At 43.5% G+C, this 24529-nt stretch overlaps 1 protein-coding gene across 1 annotated transcript; it reads left to right on the top strand.

Annotated features, from left to right (window-relative positions):
- Positions 1–8286: 8286 nt before the first annotated feature.
- HMOX1 (heme oxygenase 1) lies at positions 8287–24529 on the top strand. Its single transcript, XM_060245544.1, has 5 exons — positions 8287–8471; positions 8880–9000; positions 17735–18226; positions 20672–20780; positions 23816–24529. Exons 1-5 carry the CDS (start codon positions 8461–8463, stop codon positions 23950–23952), a joined length of 870 nt encoding a protein of 289 aa, XP_060101527.1. The 5' UTR covers positions 8287–8460; the 3' UTR covers positions 23953–24529.

Here is a 24529-nt window from a genome sequence, read left to right as displayed (position 1 = left end):
GGCCCTTACGTCAGGTGACCCGCAGTTTCCCGTTGGTCACCTCAGCGCATGTAGTCGCGCTGTATTGGAAATTCAGGGACCGAAATGCAAGATACAACACAAAGTGGCTTGCATCCTTCTCCTCTCCTCCATTTTATCATCATGACAACCTTGTGGGGTAGGTTAGGCTGACAATGTGTGCCTGGCCCCAGTTGATCTAGCAAATTGGAATCTGAACCAGGGTTTCCGAAATCCTAGTTAACATCTACACCATGTTGGCTTTCTCCAGGGCATGAATTGTGATCAGCTAAAAGCATGCCGTCTGAAAGCCAAGTGTACCTGGCAAGGATAGCAGCACAAGGGAAATGGTGGCCCAAGGGAAATGCAACAAATGTGTCAGTTGTTGTGGTCTGGTGGGGGAAGCTTGCCAACGTACAGGCCATAAGGCTCATCAGCTGGCCATCATGGTCATATGCAGAAGTGAACAGGTCTTGCAATCTCATGCCAAATCACAGTATTGGTCCAGTGAGTTGAACTGCTTAGACTTGCAAATGGCTCTCCATGGCCTCAGGCAGAACAAGCTGTTTTGCAACACCTGTTACTGGAGAGCTTACAGTTGACAATGCCTGGGACCTTCTGCATGCAAAGTACGTCCTTTACCAGTAAGTTTATGCAAAGCATCACTTTCAGGGCAAGGGGGTGTTGACCTACAGCTTCCTTTATTTGCGAGATGGAATGTCCCTCTGTCTCCTCTAGCAATGTGAGAAGAAAATGATGTAGAAACAACCTGACAATGCAATCTATTTGCTGTGCAAACATTTTATGGCTTCCTTTCATGTGAATGAGATTGGGATAGGGACTACAGTCATAACATCAATCTGAGTCTTTTTAAAATAGAAGGGCAGGGTATAAATCTTATGAATAAATATGTAACACCATAGCCAGAAACACACTGACTGGATACATTGTACTGAATACTGTTTGAATATTCCTAATGAACTTGCAGGAGGCAAACAGAGTACACAGTTTACTGTGTAATGCAATTTGTAAGATAAACAATAAGAGTTGTCATACAAATCATGTCAATTATCATGAGGTCTAGAAAGCTGAACAAATTACAGCTCTGATTTCTAGCAGTTGCCCGTGTACTGCTGCATAGAGGAATCACCTGCCCCTGCAGAACCCAATTCTGTTTTCTTATAGGCATGCCAGCGACATTCAGATCATCCATATGGTATGAAGGGTAACCTCCTCTTCTTATTTTTCTTATTTTTTGTGTGGGAGAGGTTAAAAGTTAAGTTATGTTTGATCTGGTCAGGGCTTTTTTTCTAGAAAAAGCCCAGCAGGAACTTATTTGCATATTAGGCCACAGCCCTGATGTCACCATTGTTTCCCACAGGACTTTTCTGTAGAAAAAGCCCAGTAGAAAGTCATTTGCATATTAGGCCACACCCATGACATCACCATTGTTTCACACAGGGTTATTTTGTAGAAAAAGCCCAGAAGGAACTCATTTGCATATTAGGCCACACCCCTTGGTGCCAAGCCAGCCAGCACTGTGCTCCTGCTCAAAAGAAGCCCTGGATCTGGCTGTAAATAATTAAATGACTACTGACATCTAGCCCATGGTATTAACTGGAAATTTGCAAACAGACATGACTGTAATTATTAAAGCATTGATGAAACTCGGTTTGCTTTTTTCTTAACTACAGAAGACACTCTGGAGAATTACTAATCTCTTTTCATTCTATTTTATGCTTATTAGGGGACTTTCTAACTTTTTTCGCAAAGAACTTGCCACTTCCTGACAATCTGTTGCTTTTTCCTGTTATGCAGCGCAGACTTCCTGAGTCAGCAGTTCCTTTTGGTGCTGCTTTTTGCTTTGTCATTGTATGATGTGTACTAATCATGCTTCCTTTGTAAACGGGGGGGAGGGTGTCTTTTGCTGAGTCATGCTTCTTTCTCAGAGGCTGTCACTTGGCATTGTTCCCTGCAGCTGGAATAGCCAGTCTTAGAAGGAAAGCATAAACCTGATTTTCAAGTTTGCTCTGTTGTATTATAACTGCTAATGCAATTTTCATGTAAAGAAAAACACACCTCCTTATAACAGGACAAATGTCCTTTAAATCCCAATAAATGGCCTGAGAATGCGGCCATTTGGGGTAGCAAAGAAGGTGTGAAACTGATCAGTGCCTGGATGGGAGCTCCAAACTGGCAACAAAGAACAAGAAATCTGCCACATCATTTGGGGAATCATTAAGTAGATGATATTTTCTCATTGGATTGCCATATGACATCTCACCCCTTTTAGACTGTGCAATGTAGCTGAGGAATGTTTTTGCTCCAGCCAGCATGGCGTAGTGATTCACATGTCAAACTAGAACTTGGGTAGGGTTGCCAGTCCCCCGTTAGGGGCAGGGGATCCCCCCGTTTGCCCCCCCCCACTTCAGGATTATCAGAAAGTAGGGGGTGGGGTGGGAGGGAAATGTCTGCTGGGCACTCCATCATACCCTATGGAGATCGATTCCTATAGGGTATAATGGAGAATTGATCTGTGGGTATCTGGGGCTCGGGGGGGTGTTTTTGAGGTAGAGCTACCAAACTTTCAGCATAGCATCCAGTGCCTCTCCTTAAAACGTACCCCAAGTTTCAAAAAGTTTAGGCCAGGGGGTCCAATTCTATGAACTCCCAAAGAAGGTATCCCTATCCTCTGTTATTTCCTATGGAATGAAGCCATTTAAAAGGAGCATGGTCCCTTTAAATGTGATTGCCAGAACTTCTTTTGGAGTTCAATCAAGCTTGTCATACCCTTGCTCCTGGCTCCACTCTCAAAGTCTCCTGGCTGCACCCCCAAAGTCTCCTCGCTCCACCTCCAAAGTCCCCAGATACTTCTTGAGTTGGACTTGGTAACCGTAGACCTGAGAGACCCAGGTTTGAAGAAGAAGAATTGCAGATTTATACCACGCCCTTCTCTCTGAATCAGAGACTCAGAGCAGTTTGCAATCTCCTTTATCTTCTTCCCCCACAACAGTGGGTGGGACCTCCCCCTGTGAGGTGGGTGGGACTGAGAGGGCTCTCCCAGAAGCTGCCCTTTCAAGGACAACTTCCTGCGAGAGCTATGGCTGACCCAAGGCCATTCCAACAGCTGCGGGTGGAGGAGTGGGAAATCAAACCCAGTTCTCCCAGAGAAGAGTCGGTGCATTTAACCGCTACACCAAACTGGCTCTCAGTGAATCCCCATTCTGCTTTGAAAGCTTACTGGGTGACCATGGGACAAATGTAATGGTAACAAAGGTTTGAATCCCCGTTCTGCTTTGGAAGCTTACTGGATGACCATGGAGCCAGTTACACATCTGAACCTGCTTCACAGGGCTATCATGAAGGTAAAATGCATCAAGGGGAGAATGTCATAATCCACTTTCGGTCCCAACCTGGAAGAAAGGCATCCAATAAAATCTCGGTCTCCCCTGCTGAAGCTCAGCTTACCATCTTCATGTGGTTCAGACTAAGAAGATCTGGAGACTAATGGTGCCAGCTGGAAATCTTTGCACACAGACTAATAGTGCACATGGACAAATGGTTTTAATTCATGCTGTTGTAAATGGTTTTAATTGTTTTATCCTTACATACTTAACTGTAATTTTGATAGGTTCAGATTTTGTTTTGTGATCCGCCCTGAACTTGCTCGCAGGGAGGGCATAATGTAAATAAATAAACAAAATTCTAATACTCAAAATACACTGGTGGCAGGTGAGAATATTTACTCCAGATCTGCAAAGCTGGTTTTATAGCCAAGTCATCCAAGTTATTGTTTGGAATGGCACAATAAGGATGATACCAACACACCATGGCGGGGGGAATACAGTTCACTCCTCCTGGCCACTGGTGCAAGAAGCAACAGGCCTCATTCCTGGACCTTTGGCTCTGCAAGCTAGGTCTGAACCAAGCCTCTGATGCAATGTTTGGCCCTGGCCAGTGGTGACACAGGAGATAACAATGGGTGTACCATTGTTGAGGTACCAAAACACCTTGAACTGGTACTGCAAGTCCTGGGGATCTGCCTTGGATGCATCAACCCACTGACATTCAGCTGGTGAAAGAAAAAGAAAGACTAAGAGGAATAGCTATGGTGCCGTGAGTTGTCCTGGAGCCTTATTCAGTGCTACTATGGGTCTTTGTGACATCATAGACTTGTATTTCCCCACACTGCTCCTTTCCTGTCCCTACCCATTGGCTGTCCACTGTAACAGTAGAAGTGCACATTGAACATTGGTACTCATAGGAGGGTGACTTCACTAGACCACACAGAGTGACACATGATCACTTCTTTCCATAGGTAAATATGTTGTCAGAAAGTAATCTGTGTGATCCAGAAGTTCACATGTGGACTTCAGCTCTGCAGGAGAATTCCTTTATAATAGGCTCACACACGTCAAACTGTTTTTTATGTAAACCAATTTTATTGTTTTGCAATATATTGAAAAGTATTCATCAAACATATACTTAAAGGTATTAACCAATACACTACAAAATTCCCTCCTCCCCCCACCTCCTCTATTTCATGACCTCCGCTGGTGTTCAAAACAATTAAAAAGAAAATAAAGGTAAAATTCACAGTTATAGAATCTTCACTAAAAATTACAGTTACCTTACCACAAAATGAACCAAGACTATGTAATACTTATTATTATAATTAACCCTCTATTTATCTCATAATCTAACCTTCTGCTAAATTACATACACACACGTCACACTATTAAACAGTCAACAACGTATTTTATTGTACCCACACATAAGATGAAGAGGGAGGAGTTTGACTGTGAGTGATAAAAGAATTTCATGTTATATAACTGTTTCATCTCTCAGAATCAACACCATCATGGGACAGCGGTCCAGGCATTAGAGCAGTAAGACTGAAAGCACTGCAACAATATTCTGGAATGTTCCTGTTCCTTAGCAAGAAGAAAGTGACATTCTAGAGGAAGCTCAGAGCTGAGTCAGCTACAATGCAAGTTCACTGTCAGTATGTGAAGTTCCTTGAACTCTGGTCCATTTAACATTAAGTGTCTTCCCCTTAGGCTAAAATGAATGGGGGACATTCAACCTCAGCTAAACATTTCTGCATTTCAGTGCTGGAGTGGTCCTACATCCACATTATTTAATTTATTTACTTCCATTTATGCCTCATCTCCCCCAGGACACAAAGCAGCTTAAAATGTTCTCCTGTCCTCCATTTTATCCAGGGCCAGATTAACAATTAGGCCAAGTAAGCACTGGCTTATGGGCCCCCAAGCCTTTAGGGGCCCCAGGCAACCTCCCCCCCCATTTCCCCCCTGCTTGCAGTCCTCCCAGCCTGCATGTTCAGCCAGCAACTGAGCTGCTCTTTGCCTGACTTGCCTGGTGTGGCTGCTACTGGCATGATTGCCAAGTTTGCCTCTGCCTCTCCCCCACAGCTTTGTCAAAGGTTTGAGAAGGTGCCTGCAGGCTGTAGCGGGGCTGCAGGCAGAGGGGTGGGCACTCCGACTCTGAGATAGTTTGTGGGGGGGCCTCCAAGATTTTGACTGCCTAGGGGCCTCCACATGTTTATTATCTGGCACTGATTTTATCCCCCCAACAATCCTGGGGGAGACATTAGGTTGAAAGCATATGATTGGCCCACAGTCACCTAGTAAGCTAATATTGCAGAGTGGGGATTCACACCTGGGTCTCCCAGGTCCTAGATCAACATTCTAACCACTACACCACACACATTAGTGCACCCTCAGGAAGCCAGTTATGTAGATGAAGAGGTTCCTAACATACCACAATTCCCATTTGATTTCTGCCTATCGCCACCAACTTTTTCCTCATCACCAATTCAGCTTGAACTATATGCAGTTCCACCTCTCTCCATGCCATGAAACATCTCATTTGCTGATTTTTAAGAACAAAAAGCAATCCTGCTGGATCAGAGTGAGGATCCATTTAGTCCATCATCCTGTTTTGGATAGTAATCAGCCACCTGCTTTCCTCATGGTTTATCCCATACACCTGATAATCAGAGGAATACTGCCTCAGAACATGGAGGTTCTATTTAGCTGTCTTGACAAAGAGCTGGGTTTTTTTGTAGGTTGTGTTGCAATAAAAGGTCACATGAAGCTGGGTTTCCTTTGGTAGTAAGTTGGCAACATTATTTCTACCTTCCTTCTGACTGGAGAATACTTTATTTGTTGAAAATGGGCCCAGTCAATACCACTTGTATGTGAAGTCCCCACTTTAGAGAGCAGGGCTATGTGCCTTTTGCAGCTCTTTGGCTGCCTGAAGTTCAATAGGTGCTTTCCTGACATGGAGATACTGTGAAGTGATATCTTGAGGAAAGATGAGTAACAACCGTGCCCATTATTTAACACTAGATTGTGTCTAGAATGGGTTGAAGGTTGCCATTGTAAACACACTTACTGGGAAGTAAGTTATATTTACTTCAGTGAGATCTCCATAGAATTCAGAAGTCATAAACAAAACTGAGGTTTGTTTGTAATAAAAACAAGCCATTTTAGAATTCTAGTTTGTGCGCAGAAGCAAATTCTATTGTTTGAAGTGCCTAAATTCAGACCTTAGCAGGGTATAATGCAGTGGAGTTCAGCCTTCAAAGTAGTCATTTTGTCCAGGATAACTGATCTCTGAAGTCTGGAGATCAGTTGTAACTCCAGGAAATCTCCAGGCCCCACCTAGAGGCTGGCAATCCTAGATACCTGACCCATGGTCACCCAGCAAGTTCCCATGGCAGAGTGAAGATCTGAACCTGTATCTTCCAGATTCTTGTCTGCCATTTTAACCACTTCATCATGCTGGCTGTTAAGTATGTTTGAACCTGGGGTGGGGTTTCAGCCTGTGGCTACTCATTTGTGCCAGCAGCGGGTCCAATACTAGTCCAGTTTGTTATATGTGTATGGTGGGGGGTGGAGTTCTGTTTGTTTATTCAATTTGAAATTTTATATTTCATGAACTGCTTTGGATCCATGCCACAGGGAAAAGCTGGGGCGGGGGAGGGATGCAAGATTGCATCATGCAGTCGTTAGTTAGAGTGTCTGATAGTTGCCAACCCTGGGTTAGGAAATTCTTGGAGATTTGGGGGTAGAACCTGAAGAGATGAGGGACCCCAGTGTGATATAGTACTACAGAGACCACCCTCCAAAGCTGCCATTTTCTCCAGTGGAACCCATCTCTGTAGACTTGGAGATCAGCTGTAATTCCAGAAGATCTCCAGGCTCCTCCCTGTAGCCCAATGAAGACCCAGGTTCAAATCCCCACTCTGCTATGGAAGCTTCTGGGTGACTTTGGACCAGCCACTCAATCTCAGCCAAACCTACCTTGTGTGAGTTGTGTGAAGATAAAATAGAGGAGAGGGAAATGATGTAAGCTAATTTGGGCCCCCTTTGGGAAAAAATGGGGAAGGCAATGGCAAAAAAGGTAAAGGTAGTCCCCTGTGCAAGCACCAGTCATTTTCTATTCTGGAGTAACGTTGCTTTCACAACATTTTCACGGCAGACTTTTTACGGGGTGGTTTGCCATTGCCTTCCCCAGTCATCTACACTTTCCCCCCAGCAAGCTGGGTACTCATTTTACCGTCCCCGGAAGGATGGAAGGCTGAGAGTCAACCTGGAGCCAGCTACCTGAACCAGCTTACACTGGGATCAAACGCAGGTTGTGAAAATGTTGTGAAAGCAACGTCACCCCAGAGCTGGAAATGACCGGTGCTTGAACAGGGGACTACCTTTACCTTTTGGGGGGAAGAAAGGAAGGGTGTAAATGAAGTAAGTAAAAAATTAAATAGGATGATACCACCTTATCTCTCTTCTTTACAGAAGGTATGTGGTGAGAGCAAAGTAACACATTGACCTTACGCCCAATTAAGTATACCTGGAATCAGACTGGGGATTTAAAAATACTTTGTGCACCCAGAAACTACTACATTTAAGAATAGTATATAGGCAGTTTTCTCCTTCCTCAGGTCCATCGTATTCATCTCATAACTTGCTTTTGTATGAAAGTAACAGCATATATTAAATACAACATGATTAATGTGACTAATAATCAAGACCAAAGACTATACATTGTGACTGCAAGGAAGAAAAGGAGTTAATAAAGTTGGGCGCCATGCCAGCATTCTTGAAGAAGTCTCTTGACATCCTGCTGTTGAGCTTAGCTGTCAAGATGCGTCAGGTGACTTTCCCTCCTGGTCGTGGGGGGAGGAGGGAAGGGTTGCGCTTCCTCGGTGGCGAGGGGAAAGAGGCATGTATGTTGCAAGTCCCCCGAGAACTGTACACGAAGATCAGCTGGCTTCTGGGTTGGGCACGTGATCCCTGGATAAAAGTATAAAGGGAAAGATGCGGCAGAAGGGCTGCCTAACTCAGAAGTTGCTCAGATCCCGGAGAGACGGGAACACACAAGGGGAGAAAAAAGAAGGGATTACCCAGAAGCTGGAGGACCGAAAACAGAACCATGGCACAGAGGTACGTGGGGGTTTGGGAAGAGAAGGAGGATAGCGTGGGCTGCTGCACTCACAATGCCAACAGTTTTTGGGACACCTCGAAGACGAACAAGTTCATTGCGGCTCAGGCTTGCCAAGAGAGAGGCAACTAACAATGTGGGCAGCGACAAGAAAGCTTTTGGCACAACAAATGTGTCTGTTTTTAAGGTGCCACAAGACTCTTGTTTTGGAGACAGAATGGGAATTTGATTTTAGGGGCGGGGGTTGAGTTTGAATTGAAATCTCCCCCCTCGCTAGCATCTTGCCTCTTCCCTAGAATCTGTGTTTCCACATAGACCGCCAGATTCCTCATACAGAAAGGGTACCAGCAAGTTGCTTCTCAATAGTGATATGTTTCCCACCACCTTTTCTCAACTACCCGCCCTTTCAGAACAACTCAAGATCTGTCGGAAGCCCTAAAGGAAGACACCAAAGAGCTGCACGAACAGGCAGAGAATACGCAGTTTATGAAGAGTTTCCAGAAAGGAGAGGTGCTGCTTCGGGAATTTAAGGTACACATAGGGGTTCTCTTGGCTGGGGTGGGGGTGACTGGGGAAGGGACTGCTCATATAAACGATGACTGTTTGTGTTATTAAACCGCACTAGGGTAAAATCCTCAAACGGATGCAAAAAGCATGTGTGGGTATGGGGTGTGTGTGTGTGTGATAATCTTTGTTGTCAGTCTTCTGCAACTCCAGGTGTTCACCAGCCTTATTGAGGTAAGGTCAGTTGCACAGTGGTGTTTATTATTTATTTTATTACTTTAGTTTGCTATCCCCCCCCCTCTCTGCAAGCGGATTTAGGGCAGCTAACAGTCAGTTCAAAAACAATTTATGATTATAATTTAAAAGAATAAAGTAACAATTAAAATGCATTTCATGGTGCTGCTCAAAACTCCAGTATAGGCGGGATCATAGCTTTCTTTCTTCCGACAGTGATCCTGTAGTGATCGTAATTCCTCATGAATGGTATCGCTCAGCGGTGTAGGGTGTAGTTTCATTCCTCCCCTCCTCAAAATGTAGTGTATAATCTGATAGTGTTGGGGGCATTTTTTGCCCCATTTGAAAGTGTCACTGAAATTAGTATAGAGGGTGAAACTGAACTATACAAATACACTTTCTGTCTGATATCTCTGCTGAAATCTTATTTACTGCCAAAGCGCTGGAGTCTTGTCTTGTTTTCTTGGCAACTGGTGGCTTTTGCAATGTGACTCCCAAGGGCTTAATATTTTTCTATCACTTACTTTGGGGTCTATAGTGGCACCTTTAAGATCAATGAAGTTTTATTCAAGGTATAAGCTTTCATACGCATACACACTTCTTTGGATACATTGAAATAGAAGTTATCAATCTATACATATAGAGAGGATGAGCAGCAAATTAGCATACAACATAGTGAAGATGTTTAACAGATGCAATAACTAAATAGGAATAAAAACATTAGTTTATATGGTTAGTTTGTTTGAATTTAATTTGGGAGGGGAAACATAGTGAAGGAAATAAATATATCAAAATTGGAGATTGATTGGCAGATGTGCCTTTCTTAATTGTGGAATGCTAAGAGTAATTAACTGAAACCCTGCCATTAACCTAACTCTTAAATGTCTATTTCAAGCTCCCAGTTGGAAAAAGTGCACCTTTATAAGCCACAATTAAAAAGGTTATAGGGTTTTTTTTCTCATGCATGCATGTCAAGAGAGTATCTAGTTCAGATGATCTAGCCTGGGTGTTTCAATAATTTTCAGTGCTGTCCACTGAAGTCAATGAGTTTAGAAGGGTGTCACTGCTTAAAATTGCAATGTTTGTCACTGTATTGTGTTATAATAGTGGCAATAAGCATGACCTAAGTAATGTCTCCTATGCTAATTTCCCCATCTGACCTCCCATCCAACCACATCTTGTCAAAATCTCATAGTTCTAGTGGCAGAAGAGAATGCTAGAGGAGGTCCAGAGAGCATCCTCATTGGCAGTCCTCTTCAAGATGCACAAAGCATCTCTTTTCCATAAGATATTTACAGATTAAGATGAAAACTGAATTGTCACCTGCTTCTTTTGAATGGAGTTGTCCATATAGATAATTATCAGGAAGTTTTTTTTTAAAATATGGCTGCCAATGTAATTGTTATTAGTTTTACTGTCACAATTGTATTTGAATGCAATTTAAAATTTGTTAGCTCCTTCAACCATAGGCAGGATATAGATTAATAATATATATATATATATCTTAAAGTCACATTGATTCCAATGGGACATGATGAACTTTCACACTGATATCAGCAGGACTTGCACCCCTGTCCTAAAAAAAGTTTATTCTGAAAAGGTTTCTCTGAGTTTTTTTCTAAGCTAGTGTACTTGCAGTTGTACCCTTTAAAACCTTAAAAGGGAGATATTCTGCTAAGTCATAAAGACATCCCTGAAGGCTACATACTCTGATGAGCTGCTTGCTAGTCTTAGGGGGCTTCGATCCAATGGACATTTCTGCATATGGGAGCTGATTTTCCCCCTTTCTCACTGCATATCTCCATCCACCCCATTGCTGGGGTGTGTGGGGGGGTGGGCTCTCCTGTCCCAAGGTGACCTCTGGGGCTGCAACAGGAAGGTATGAAGAGAAAGATATCCTCTACAGAAATGCTTTCCATATGCAGAAAATACCAAGAGATCTGAGCCAGATTTGTAACTAATCTGAATAATACAATTGCATAGGAAAAGTTAAAAGGTCCAGAGTGGAGAAGAATAATTTAGAAAGTGTTTGGGTTATATGGCCAGCACTAAAGAGGAAAACAAAACTCTGATAAAGGTAAGAAAGATTTACAGGAGTGAGCTGGCACTGATCATACAAGCTAATTAAATATATGCAAACCAGCCAAACATTCTCTGCCTCAGTCCAGTAGAACCAGTTTGGGATAATAGATAGGTGTAGGTCTGAATGGATAATGGGGTGCCAGTAAGCGGGGGCAAAGATTTAACAGTCAACAGGAAAAAACAGAGAAGCTATTTCAACAATGATGAAAATGCTTGAGAGACAGGTTCAGGGGACCAGTTTATCACCAAGCAATTGACGTTTAATATTCCCTGAAGAGTTACATTAAAACAAAGTGGTAAATTAAAAAAATAAAACAAAACCCAGCCCAAACAGATGGGAGGAGAAAGCATGACAAGCATGGCATAACATGAATGACTCAGTAATCAATAACAGATACTGTAGAAGCAGCAGTCATTTGGCATGGTAATGAATGAGATGTTCAAAGGGAATATGGTATACTGGCAAAATCTTTTTAGGGGCAGAGTTAGGTCTCAGGGCCAAATCAGAAGAGACACTGGGAAATTCATTAATGGATCTCCCTTGCATTTTAAAATGAACAATCACAATTGTTTGAGGTCTTTGTTTAGACTTTGGGCAGTCATGCAGGGGGAGAACAGGTAGTTTTTATGTAGTTTTGCAGTTGAAATTGACTCCTGTCCTTAACATAAAATAAACTTGTTAGGAAGCCAAGATTGGTTGTAGTCCCATTACATGTATATTTATTGATACATTTGGAAAGGAAAAAGACAGACTCCCTCTTTGCCTGACTTTCCCCCCTCTTCCTGGATTAATAACTGCAGAGGGTGGTGGGTAATAGATAATTCACAAACACACCCAAGACATGTTCATTTTGGACCTCAGTTCAAAGCATGACAAGCATGGCCAGTTTGGTGTAGTGGAGAGCCAGTTTGGTGTAGTGGTTAAGTGTGCGGACTCTTATCTGGGAGAACTGGGTTTGATTCCCCACTCCTCCACTTGCACCTGCTGAAATGGCCTTGGGTCAGCCATAGCTCTGGCAGAGGTTGTCCTTGAAAGGGCAGCTGCTGTGGGAGCCCTCTCCAGCCCCACCCACCTCACAGGGTGTCTGTTGTGGGGGAGGAAGGTAAAGGAGATTGTGAGCCGCTCTGAGACTCTTTGGAGTGGAGGGCGGGATATAAATCCAATATCTTCATCTTCTTCATCGATTGCACTTGTATCTCATTCTTCCTCCAAGGAGCTTAGGGTGGCACTAGTCTGATCCAGCAGGACTCATCTTATGTCTCAGCCCCACACACTGGATGCTTTCAGGGCCTACCTATTTTTCTCTTTGCCCCACCTTTGTGCACTGAAAACACAGGCTATGTTGAGGCAACATGGGATGAACAGGAACAGAACTGAAACAATGTTCTAGTCATATAAAAGCCCAGCTTGCCAACCCTGAAGTTTGCATGTTTCCTTAGGGTTGCCAAGTCCAATTCAAGAAATATCTGGGGACTTTGGGGGTGGAGCCAGGAGACTTTGGGGGTGGACCTGGAGACATTGGGGCGGAGCCAGGAACAAGAGTGTGACAAGCATAACTGAACTCCAAGAGAGTTCTGGCCATCACATTTAAAGGGACAGCACACCTTTTTAAATGTCTTCCTTCCATGGGAAATAATGAAGGATAAGGGCACCTTCTTTTGGGGCTCATAGAATTGGACCCCCTGGTCCAATCGTTTTGAAATTTGGGGGATACTTTGGGGAGAGGCAGTAGATACTATATTGAAAATTTGGTGCCTCTACCTCAAAAAACAGCTCCCCCAGAGCCCCCGAAACCTCCAGATCAATTCCCCATTATACCCTATGAGAAGACGTTTCCCTCTCCACCCCCTCCCCCCCCCCCCCCCCCGTTTCTGGGAAATCTGATGCAGGGGACAGAACTCACTCACCTCCGGAGGTGCAAAGGCACATGGTCCTTTGGGGGCGTGGCTGGGCTCCCCTCCCTTCACCGGCCAGCTGACTGGGGGTGGGAAGCAGCCTGAGAAAACGGAAGAGCGCTGGCTGCCGTTCTCCTCCCTCCCCTCCCCCCGCTTTCCCTTTTATGGCCAGCGGGGGGAGGAGGCTCCAAATCTGGAGTCTCCAGGCCTAGCGGGGGATTTGGGAACCCTATGTTTCCTCCTTCCTTGTATAGGCATCAAACCTAAGCTGTAGAAGGCTGCTGTGTGGACCTGCCATCAGCCACAGGATTTCTGCTGGGAATGGGAATTATATGGACAGCTGGAACTTTTCTGTATCCCCAAGCCCAATCATATTACAAGATAACATTTATTTCAGTGAAAATGGCTTGTCATTCTCACAGTGATTTCTCAGAGGATTGGGCAATATTCTGGACAGTCACCTTTCCTGAAACTTCCTTTAATATTTGAAATGAATCTCCTTGTTTGTCTTTTGCAACCCAATCTGAGAACTAAAAGCACACTTTTGTAAAGTAGCTGTGTAGAAATAGGAGCTATTTTCTTAGTACAGGAAAATGTCAATGCGTTGACTCAGACTGATTTCGCACTAAAGCAGCAGGCTTCCTTTTTTCTCTGGAGCAAAGTTAGCAATTTTGCACAAGCTGTTCCGCACCGTCATTTTTTGTCGTGGCAACCCCCGATTTGAACATGGCAATGTAAACCTGAAAAAAAACAGGTTTATGTAACTGTTCATCAAATTGGGGGTTGCCACGATGAAAAATGGCAACGCGGAGCAGCTTGTGCGAAATTGCTAGCTTGCTCTGGAGAAAAAGGGAAGCCTGCCATGGAGCAAGGTTAGTGTGAAATCAGTCCATGTCTGATCTACTGACTTTGCAGGCAGTATTATGTGCATTGACATGGCTGTGGATAAAGTTGCCAGGTGGCTGTGAGGGGGGAGAAATGTCCTTTAATAGCAGTTCAGTGAATGGAAATGGGCAGCTGAAGCTTTTCATGGCATGGAGCTAAATAATATCAGTTTGTAATAATTGCTTGCAGATTGAAATGATATTAAAGGGACGGCTAAAGGGACCAGTTTAAAAACCAGAACCCCTAGGTTTTTCTCCACTGAAGTGCTTGAGATGGAAGCTGCCCTTTTTGAATGAATGACCATTAGTGATGCTTCTTTGATAAAGATTAGATTTGGAACTGGTGATTTAGTCAACAACACTGTCAGAGGTTTCAGTCCCCAGGTTCAGGCCTTGTCATTGGTGAAAAGCAACACACAAGAATTCACAACTTGAGTCTTGAAAAAATATATTGACCATTGGGACTGTACAAGCACTTTTCTGGAAGAGTTCAAGTATTAAGATACCATTACAAGACTTGGGAGCACTGGAAACTTACCTTTCTCAAATTTATAATTGCATAAAAGTGTTGAGTCGTTGAATGCATGAATTTGCATTTATATGTTACATTGTCGTCAAGTTCTGTTAATTGACATGCTGTTATTGCTGTGCCTAGTTACTCCCTCACAGTCTTGTTTTGTTCTGACTTTCTTCCTTGACTCTCTTGTGATTTAGTTTCCATGTGGTGGCTGGAGATCTTCTGAGATAACAATCAATCTCCAGGCAACAGAGATAATTTTACCTGGAGAAAATGGCCTCTTAGACTCTATGGCATCATACCTCTTTAAAGCCCCTCCCCTTCCCAAACTCCTCCCTCTTCAGGCTCCACCCCAAAATCTCTTGGCACTTCCCAACCTGGAGCTGGCACCCCTGTCCCGGGGTGGTGGTAGTGGATGACATCCTGGCCATTCTCATGCCACTTTCTGCTGCTCTTGTGGTGAAGGCACATTTTTGCAACCATGTGGGGGAAGACAGCCAAATTAAATGCAATGGTGGCAGTTCCATGAGTTGAAACATAGAACTTCTGTCCAATTAACACAGGAGGAGGGATGGGATCCAGTTTTAAGAACTGAGGGAACATGCCCTTGAGGAGGACAAAACCCAGCCCATACATGCGGCTCGTCATCTCCCTGCACCCCACTCTCTCCAAATGTTTTTGCCTGAGCTTCTGCATCAACCCTCAGACATTGGGAGAGATAAATTTATCAGAAGGCAAACTATGGACTAGGTGAGGATTCTTCCCTTTGAATCTGAGGACCTGTTTACTGTTAAAATTGGACCTCTCTGCCCATGTATATGGGGCAGCTGTATGTTGAAGTTGCTTTCCCTTCTGCAGGGCAGTTTCAGGATTCAAACTCACTACCAACTTCAGAGCTAGGAACAGTGCAAAGTCTAACCACATATCTGTGTTTTTATTCAGATGCCATGAACAAACCAACATTAAAAAAAAAAGCATGAGGCATACCTAAAGTGAAAATCCTTGACCTAGTGGGTTTTCCTTACCTGCAAGGTCAAAGGGTGAAGTCTTCTTGATATAAATGAACCACAATTTGCTGTGATATCCTAATCTAGCCACTTTGACAATATGAGGCTTGTTTCTTTCACAGTAATTGGGATTCTGAAGCGAGATGAAATTCCAATTTGTTACAGTGCTAGAATTCAGATATGGTTAGAGCACGCTGTGGTTAGATCAAACAATTCCCAGATGAGGGAACCTTCGGTCTTGGCTCCACACTTGAGGGCAGAAGAAAGGGAGTATGCATGCCTAAGGATTTAAGACTCAAGTTGTGTCAGAGACAAACTGTTTGTGATGCTGGAAAAACAGCCTGAGTCATGTTTTCTGGGTCATGTGGAAACTTTCAAGCATGGAATCTAGAAATGCAGGCAGGAGCTCTTGGGCTTAAGAAAATACCATGAAGCACAGGCAAAACTGGAACAGGGTCTGCTCCTGGACATCTGCTCATGCTAACATGATAAACTGAAAAATGAACACCTTCTATATGGCTATTGTAGAGAACAAGTCATTCTGACTGCTTCTCAATACAGGTAATGTCTCTTGCCCTCAAGACAGCACTTCTTAAAGAGCATTAAACATTCTAGACAGGGTGTTTTTTGTAGGAAAAGTCCAGAAACTTATTTGCATATTAGGCCATGCCCCCTGGTGCCAAGCCAGCCGGAACTGTGTTCCTGCTCCAAAAAAGCCCTGATTCTAAAAGCATTTTTTGTCTAATTTTGAGCCAACCAAAATGCATCGAAGAGCCTCTCCATCGCTTCCCCCTTTGAATGATACACAAATAGGCAGAAGCCTTGGCACTGGATAATTAGATCCCAATGTAAAACAAAATGTGAATTGTTCAAGGTGTGGAGAAATGAAGGAGCAGATATCAAATACTGCCCCAAATACACTACATTATTATCTGGAGCTAAAGGAATCTGCTAAATTAGTTCTTATATGCCTCTTCCTGCTTGTCTTTTTCTAAAATAGTAATGGTGAATGTGGTAGAATACAAATGTTGAATACATTGGAAATGTCTTTAACATATATACAGTAAGTACACTAATAAATACATGCCCTTCTCCCTGAAAAGTTGCAACTTTGGGTTGGGAAATTACTGGAGATTTGGGAGTAGTGCCTGAGGAGGATGAGGCCTGGGGAGGGAAGTAAGATCCATAGGGTTTAATGTCATGGAGGCTACACCACCCTCCAAAGCAACCATTTTGTCCAGGGGAACTGATCTCTGTAGTCTGGTAATAGCTGTAATTCCAGTTCTCCAGGCCCTACCTGGAGGTTTGCAAGCCTGTTCTGTTTACTTCTGAAGTAAGATGGGTGGCTAGGGTTGCTGCCAGCTCTAACTTGGAAAATACCTGGAGATTTGGGGGGGGGGGAGTGGAGCTTAGAGAGATGGGGTTTGAGGAGGGGAGGGACCTCATTGGGTATAATGCCACAGAATCTACCTTCAATGGCAGCCATTTTCAGGGGAACTGATCTCTGTAACCTGGAGATAAGTTGTAATTCCGGGAAATCTCCAGCCACCACCTGGAGACTGGGACCCCTATGGGTGGTTGCTGGAAAAGGGCCTTCTCTGTGGTGGTGTTATTTTCATGGACCTTCCTTGCCACATTTACCTGGTGTCTGGTTCATCTGATTTTAGATACTAGGTGGAGCTATTCCTTCTGGTCCAATTGTTTGGCTTTGTTGTGGTGGTGGTTGGTTGCTGATAGTGCAATCCTAATAAAGCTCTCCTGGGAGTAAGCCCCATTGAGTAAACTTCAATAGGATTCTAAATAGACTTACTTAGGAATGCTCTCTATTTGTCTGATGGGGGGAAGGGGAGTGTCCTGCTAAATACGGCTGTTAGATATTGAATTGTAAGGCTGATTCGGTTTAAGGCAGGTTCTGTTGATTTTTGTGTGTTGTGTTATGTTTTATTGGCTTTATTCTGGTTTTATGTTACTTACTGCATGCCAATGCCAGTAATTGCCTTGTAAACGCATATGGATAAGAGTGCAGGAATTTCATGAAATAACGGTTTTATGTGAAATTGGAGGGTTAGTCTGCATGGTTAAATGGCAGCCTTGAAATTAAGGCTTTCTTCTTCTCCTCTCCAACTCCCACTCCCTTCCAGCTATATTTAGCTTCCCTGTACTATATCTATTCAGCTCTGGAAGAGGAAAGCGAGAGGAATAAGGACAATCCAGTCTATGCCCCTGTTTATTTCCCAGTGGAGTTGAATCGCTGTGCCGCTTTGGAGAAAGACTTGGAGTATTTCTATGGCCCCACATGGAGACAGGAGATCCAATGTCATGAGGCAACTCAGAATTACGTGGACAGGCTCCATCATGTAGGCCAGTATGAACCTGAGCTTCTGGTTGCTCATGCTTACACCCGCTACCTGGGAGATCTCTCTGGAGGCCAGATACTGAAGAAGATTGCACAGAAGTCTCTTCATCTGCCCCAAACTGGAGAAGGTCTGGCTTTCTTCAGCTTCCCTGCAGTCACCAACATCAGCAAGTTCAAGCAACTCTATCGAGCTCGGATGAACACTCTTCCTATGGACGCAGCTACTGAGAAGAGAATCATTGAAGAGGCCAAGAAAGCTTTCCTGCTGAATATAGACGTGAGTAATTGCCCATCTCTCCCCCCCCCCCACTGTGCAGGCTGCAGCTGTGTTCAAAGTCAAGATGACATTTCTGTTAATGGTTCTTGGAGATGATAACAATTCCCAAGAGCTTCACCAAACTTCTTCCACTGAGAAATTACTTCTTTACATTGAACTAGAGATAGTGACATAATATCTTTTGTGTTATGAGTTATAAAGAACTGTCTTTCAGGTTTCAGAGAACACTTCCTAAGGTTAAATATAAAAGAATAGGGGGAGACAGAGACAGAGGAGGGAATTAAAAGGTCCCAGAAACTAACCAAGCTGAGCAATCCCTGTGGTCTAGCATACCAGCACTTGCAGGGGCCACCTGGCCCTGATCTGGCTGGCAGCACATGCTAACAATGAGGCAGCTCACCCTGCTAAATAGTTGCAGTGCTGGAGGAGGCAACAGGTAAGCAGATGCTGATCATTGTTGCTGATCAAGGGCCGAAGCCCAGGGCACCCTGCAGCACTGGCAAAACCTCTGAGGCTTAGTGCTGCTTGCTCTGGGCCACCTGAGGCCCTCCAGGGCAGCAGCCAAGTGGTAACTTTCCCTGTAATTTGTATGGCCAGCCTATCCCTGAAGGAAGAGATGTTCCTTCCCTGTGGAAAACTTAGTGGAAGTCTACTCAGCAATGTGTTAGTTTTCCAGTGGCAGAATATGTAGCCCAATTAGAGGTAGAAATGTTGGCCAAGTAGGGGGGGGGGGGAATCCAAATAGGAACAATATCATGATCCCTAAAGAAAATACTATTGTATCCTAAGAAGAAGATATTGGATTTATATCCCGCCCTCCACTCCGAAGAGTCTCAGAGTGGCTCACAATCTCCTTTACCTTCCTCCCCCACAACAGACACCCTGTGAGGTGGGTGGGACTGAGAGGGCTCTCACAGCAGCTGCCCTTTCAAGGACAACCTCTGCCAGAGCTATGGCTGACCCAAGGCCATGCCAGCAGGTGCAAGTGGAGAAGTGGGGAATCAAACCCGGTTCTCCCAGATAAGAGTCTGCACACTTAACCACTACACCAAACTGGCTCTCCTAAGACCTAATTCAGGAAGTTCACTGATGACTAATGACTATGCCAAGTCCAAAAGATCCCAAGTTGTCCCAAGGTATGCTCAGACAAAAAACGATGACCATTTTTCCTTTGAAAATATCAAAGCTAGCAGTTATCCAAAGCTGCTTACATTGTTCCTTTAGATTTGTTGGATGATGTATCCGTTCTGGGATAAATGTGCATAACATGAAAAAGAACCAAGAATCCTGGCAAATCTCTACTTGAGAAATGGATCATGCCATTTCTTCTCCAGCAACAGCATTTGGGCATGGCAAAAGTAGGACAAAAGACTTGCCTGTATCTGTTATGTCATGTTTACCCTGCAGATGAGGACTTCTCTACTTCGGCCAATCAGAAAGTTTAGTACATATTCTGAATTCAATTCAAGGGAACTATAAATTCATATAAGCTTCAATTTACAAAGGCTTGCTGCACAGAGTGCCCCTCCAGTGGTGATGAGGTGTGCAAAAGAGTGTACTGAATGGAAAAGATGGGACAAGAGACATGTGAAATGGTTGAAATACGTCCTGTATCATGCAGGCTGTATCCCATTAAATAGTGCGGTGTTTATTGTAAGTTCAAAACAAGACAATCCTTCTTTGTCATAAACTGATATGAATCCATAACAGTAGGCTAGTGCGAAAACAAATTGTAATCCTATTGTTAAGAAAAATAGATTATTTCAAGTGGAGGCCTGACTCACAGACCACTTTCTCTTTTTTCCAAAGGAGTGACATTTGTATGTGCTTTTAGCCCCGTGGCACAGAGTGTTAAAGCTGCGGTACTGCAGTCCTAAGCTCTGCTCACAACCTGAGTTTGATCCCCAGCGGAAGCTGGGTTTTCAGGCAGCCAGCTCCAGGTTGACTCAGCCTTCCATCCTTCCGAGGTTGGTAAAATGAGTACCCAGCTTGCTGGGGGGAAAGTGTAGGTGACTGGGGAAGGCAATGGCAAACCACCCCGTAAAAAGTCTGCCGTGAAAATATTGCGAGAGCAACGTCACCCCAGAGTCGGAAATGACTGGTGCTTGCACAGGGGACCTTTCCTTTTCCTTAGCTCCTCTATGTCTTGCAGCTGCAAGTCCCTGTGGTAATCATACATTATGTGTAGTGTGTAGTTCGGGTCTCAGCTATAGTGTATATACTATAAATACCGAGGGGTTCCCCCCCCCCCCACATTGTATACTAGCACGTTTGCAATGTCTTCCTACTGTGAGTTTCAAATTCATGTCTATTTCAGTAGGATAGCTAGGAATATTGAGGATTTTCCAGCTTTAGATCCAATGAAATCCATTCCAATTAGATCCAGTGAAATGGGTTAAAGGATGGTTCATAGTAACAGAACTAATTTGTTATCCATCTTCCCAGGTGTTTGCAGAACTGCAAAGGCTGATTAGTCAAGGAAAACCATCAGCAAATGGCAGTGGCGTACAACCAATACTGGAGCTTCACACAAGAGGAATCAACAGATCACACAGTAAGAATTTCTAAAAGGTTTCTACTCTTTCAGTTGTATTGCTTGGTTACATCTTTTAGAAGATATGACTGACTCCTTCATTTTCCTTATTTTTGCCATTTTTTTTTTAAGGCAATACTTACCAGTACTGAGCACTGGCACCTTGAAGGGGACGAAGTCTTCAAAGCCCTTAAGGGGGAAATTGAGAGAAACCAGTGCAGCCTTAGATATGAGTGTTAGCACTTTTTTGTAACTTTTTGTTGTTGCTGCTGATTTACATTTGCTGTTTGTTGGCTGACATTTTAGGGATGTGCTGAGCAAATGGCTTGGGATCCATCTATGCTGCAATTATAGTCTCTGCTTTGGGTTAACCATTACACCAAACAAATATGTCCTTAGGGCACCAAGGGAAATGGGTGGCATCACAGAGAAGTTATTTTGCTCATATTGCTTACTGCTATTTAGTGTTAAATGATTTTTAAAGTTTATATTTAATATAGATCTGGTGTGGGGGATAGCTTGGGAGAAAGCTGTATTTTCCAATCTCTTATTTCACATTCCACACTTATTGCATCTTAATGTCTTGTCATTAAGCAATGGAAGGGCTGAGGGGCACCATTGTTAGGCTGTGCTTGGGGCACCAGTTGGCCTTAATCTGGCCCTGTATACACTGCTTTGGAACCAATGTCAAACCACTTCAACTGTCATCCCCACCACCAGCAAAGAATCCAAGGAACTGTAGTTTGTTGAGTCTATTGGGAGATCTAATAGAGATCTGTAGTTCCTTCACAAAACTCTATAGCAGGGGTGGCCAAACTTGCTTAACATAAAAGCCACACAGAATAAATGTCAGATGTTTAAGAGCCGCAAGACATGAATGTCAGATGTTTGAGGGCAGGCAGGCAGGAAGGAAAATGGAGAGGAAGGAAGATGGGAAGGGAGGAAGATGGGGAGGGAGAGGGAGGGAGGGAGAAATGGAAAGAAAGCAACTTTAACTTTAAATGCATTATCCAAGCCACCAGCTGGATTGGACAAGTGATTTATAGAAACAAATGTGTTCTCCCAGCTGGCTGACAGGGCAGTAGGGGGCTTTGAGAGCCAAACAATATGTGTAAAAGAGCCACAGTTTGGCCACCCCTACTCTATAGCATTCTTTAGCATAATAAACAGATATGAAACAAGTTTAGAACCTTAGTTTGACTGGCAGAAATCAACTCCAGTGAAGGCACATGCCTGTCTCTAGTGAAACATTTTGTTGACCTGTCCTTTGTCTGGGGGAAAAAAACCCTTTTAAAGTTCCTCTCTTTCAGTTCCCCTGGCCTGGCACCCCAGCTTCCTGGTATTTCTGCCTTACACAACTTGGTTATGAAATGTAGCACAATCAGAAAATCACTTTGGTGGTTGACATCTTTGGAAGCTCTTAGTTTCTAGTAATTTTCTGGTAATTTTAGTTTCTAGAAATTTAGTCATTTTGGCCTGAGAAATATCAGGCTGTCCTTTACCAGAACCAAGGCATTTTCAGCCCTGTCTCCTAGTACAGTTGATGAAGTTCCACAAGGCTTGTAGGGCAGAGATGTTCTGCCTAAAGTTGCCAGGTCCATATCAGGAAATATCTGGGGACTTTGGGGGTGGAGCCAGAGGACTTTCCAATTCTCTAAATAAATAAAAATACAGCAGTGCAGTAACCCTGAATACAATCTTCATTTCCTCATCCTATTTTTTTGCCTACTTCCACTAAATGAAAGGAAGTTTGTCATACCCCCACAAGTTCCCTTGTCAGGCTTTGGAAGCATTTCCAATCATGGCTTTTTAAAGGGACACACATACATTCTCACAACACAGCCAAAATAAACAGAGTTTGCAAGCCCACAGTTCTGTGATTTCACTGGGACAATTTACTCACAGGAGTTGCTGAATGTAACAATCTGCTGTATTTCAACCAGCTTCTTCAGACAGGAACAGGAAAGGAAAGCAGCCTAGGGGGTGGAGTTTTCCTCCATCCCATAATCAGGTTCTAGCTAACTCTTTCCTACAAAACCAGGGGATCCCCTGCTGGGAGCTGGCAAGCCTAGTTCCACCAGGTATTTGTTTGAGGACAGTGACAGTTTCATCTTCCTGACATTCCCACCCCCCTGCTCCCCCATGAGAAAGTGGCATCATTAGAATTTTTTAGTGCCATCTTTCCTTTCCTTCCTTTTGGGTAAGAAAGACCAAAAATTAGGGGTGAGCATACTCTGTGGGCTCAGGTTCAAACTACCATGGTCAATTTCAACGACTCACTTTTTGATCAGAGAAAATGCTTTGCTTTTGTCCATCTCAGAAATATCATCTATTGGCATTCCAAGTTTCATCAGTTTCTCATTCAGGGCTTTTATCCCAGTCAATCTGTAGGTATCACAATTTAAAGCGGCTAACAAACCATCTTCAGCAAAGAGCTTTTTTAGTCCGTTTGAAGGCAAAAAACCATGCACTTGCTTTCAAGGATATCTGTCCATATTCTGCCTGTAATATGATGTTGGACATGCAGTAGGGACTATTCAGCATTTTCTTAAGAATTGGGCTAGTGGTTGGCTGATATTATCAGAGACAGCTTTAATCCAAATAGCTGAACTGTAAAGAATGAGGGGAACCACTTTCAAATGAAAGGCTCGCACCGCTCCAGGAATATACTCCCCCCCCCAACCCACCATTATTGTGGACAAATCTGTTTCTGGCGTTAGTGCCATCTTTAGGCTGCTGCTTTGGTTTCAATCTATTTTTAATTATGTCTATGTGATATTGTGTTGTACACCACCCTGAGGGCAGTTCAAAATCAAATGAAATAAATAATAATTCCCATTTTAAGGGTTTGTCTAGCAATGAGTTTTCCATGCTGTTTGTACAGCTTGGATATCTAGTTAGTCTGTAATATTATCTTTTTGGATCATTTATCTGGTGTGCCTGCTCTTCTGGTATCCAATGATATTATCAGTGTCACTGGAGCATCACTAACTAGAAACAAAAGCTCCTCACCTGGTTTCCAGCCTGAAAAGTCTTTCATTTTTCTACCAATGTAGGTCCAGCTCCTGCCATGGAAAATGAACGGTCACAGATGCAGCATAAGGATATGCTGCCCAGCACACCACTCCTGCGCTGGGTTCTTGCTCTTTTCTTCTTAGGAGCAACCGTGGCCGTCGGCTTCTACACGATGTGAACAGGAAGGACTTTAAGTGGTTTTTCACCAGCATCTGCCTTTTCCAAAACTAACAGATCTTTCTTTTGTAAAGGAAAGCCCTGATTAGATTTCTGAGCCGAGGATGGTCAGAGCAAGACTGTTCCGCTGTTACTAACAATATAGACTATTTCATAACCGGTTTTCAGACTCTTGTGTTGGAAACATTTCTCTTAATCATCTTGAAATGCCATGATCTGGCATGCCTTAAGACGAGAAAATGCAAAGATAAAAGACTGGTAACTTGCATGTTGCCAGCAGAGAGAGAGAGAGAGCTGGTCCTTTATTCAATGGTTTCTTTTGTACCAAATCTAATGCCAGTTGCTTGTTTCTCTTGGTGCTGAGAATCAATACATTGTTTCAACTAGTTCAAATGTATGTTTCTGTTTTTGAAGCACATTTGTTTCCAGTTTTGATTCAGCAATCAGCTCTGGAAAAGAAACGAAGACAGCATCTTGATAGTCCTGCTAAGATCTTGCATTTGTGATTTGTCTTTATAATTTATACACACAACTATTAAAGCTGTGTATTACAACCATTAAATGTTCACAGGAGTTGA

Source organism: Heteronotia binoei, chromosome 8, assembly GCF_032191835.1.
Source record: "Heteronotia binoei isolate CCM8104 ecotype False Entrance Well chromosome 8, APGP_CSIRO_Hbin_v1, whole genome shotgun sequence".
Classification (NCBI taxonomy): domain Eukaryota; kingdom Metazoa; phylum Chordata; class Lepidosauria; order Squamata; family Gekkonidae; genus Heteronotia; species Heteronotia binoei.
This window is presented reverse-complemented; position numbering and strand designations above follow the sequence as displayed.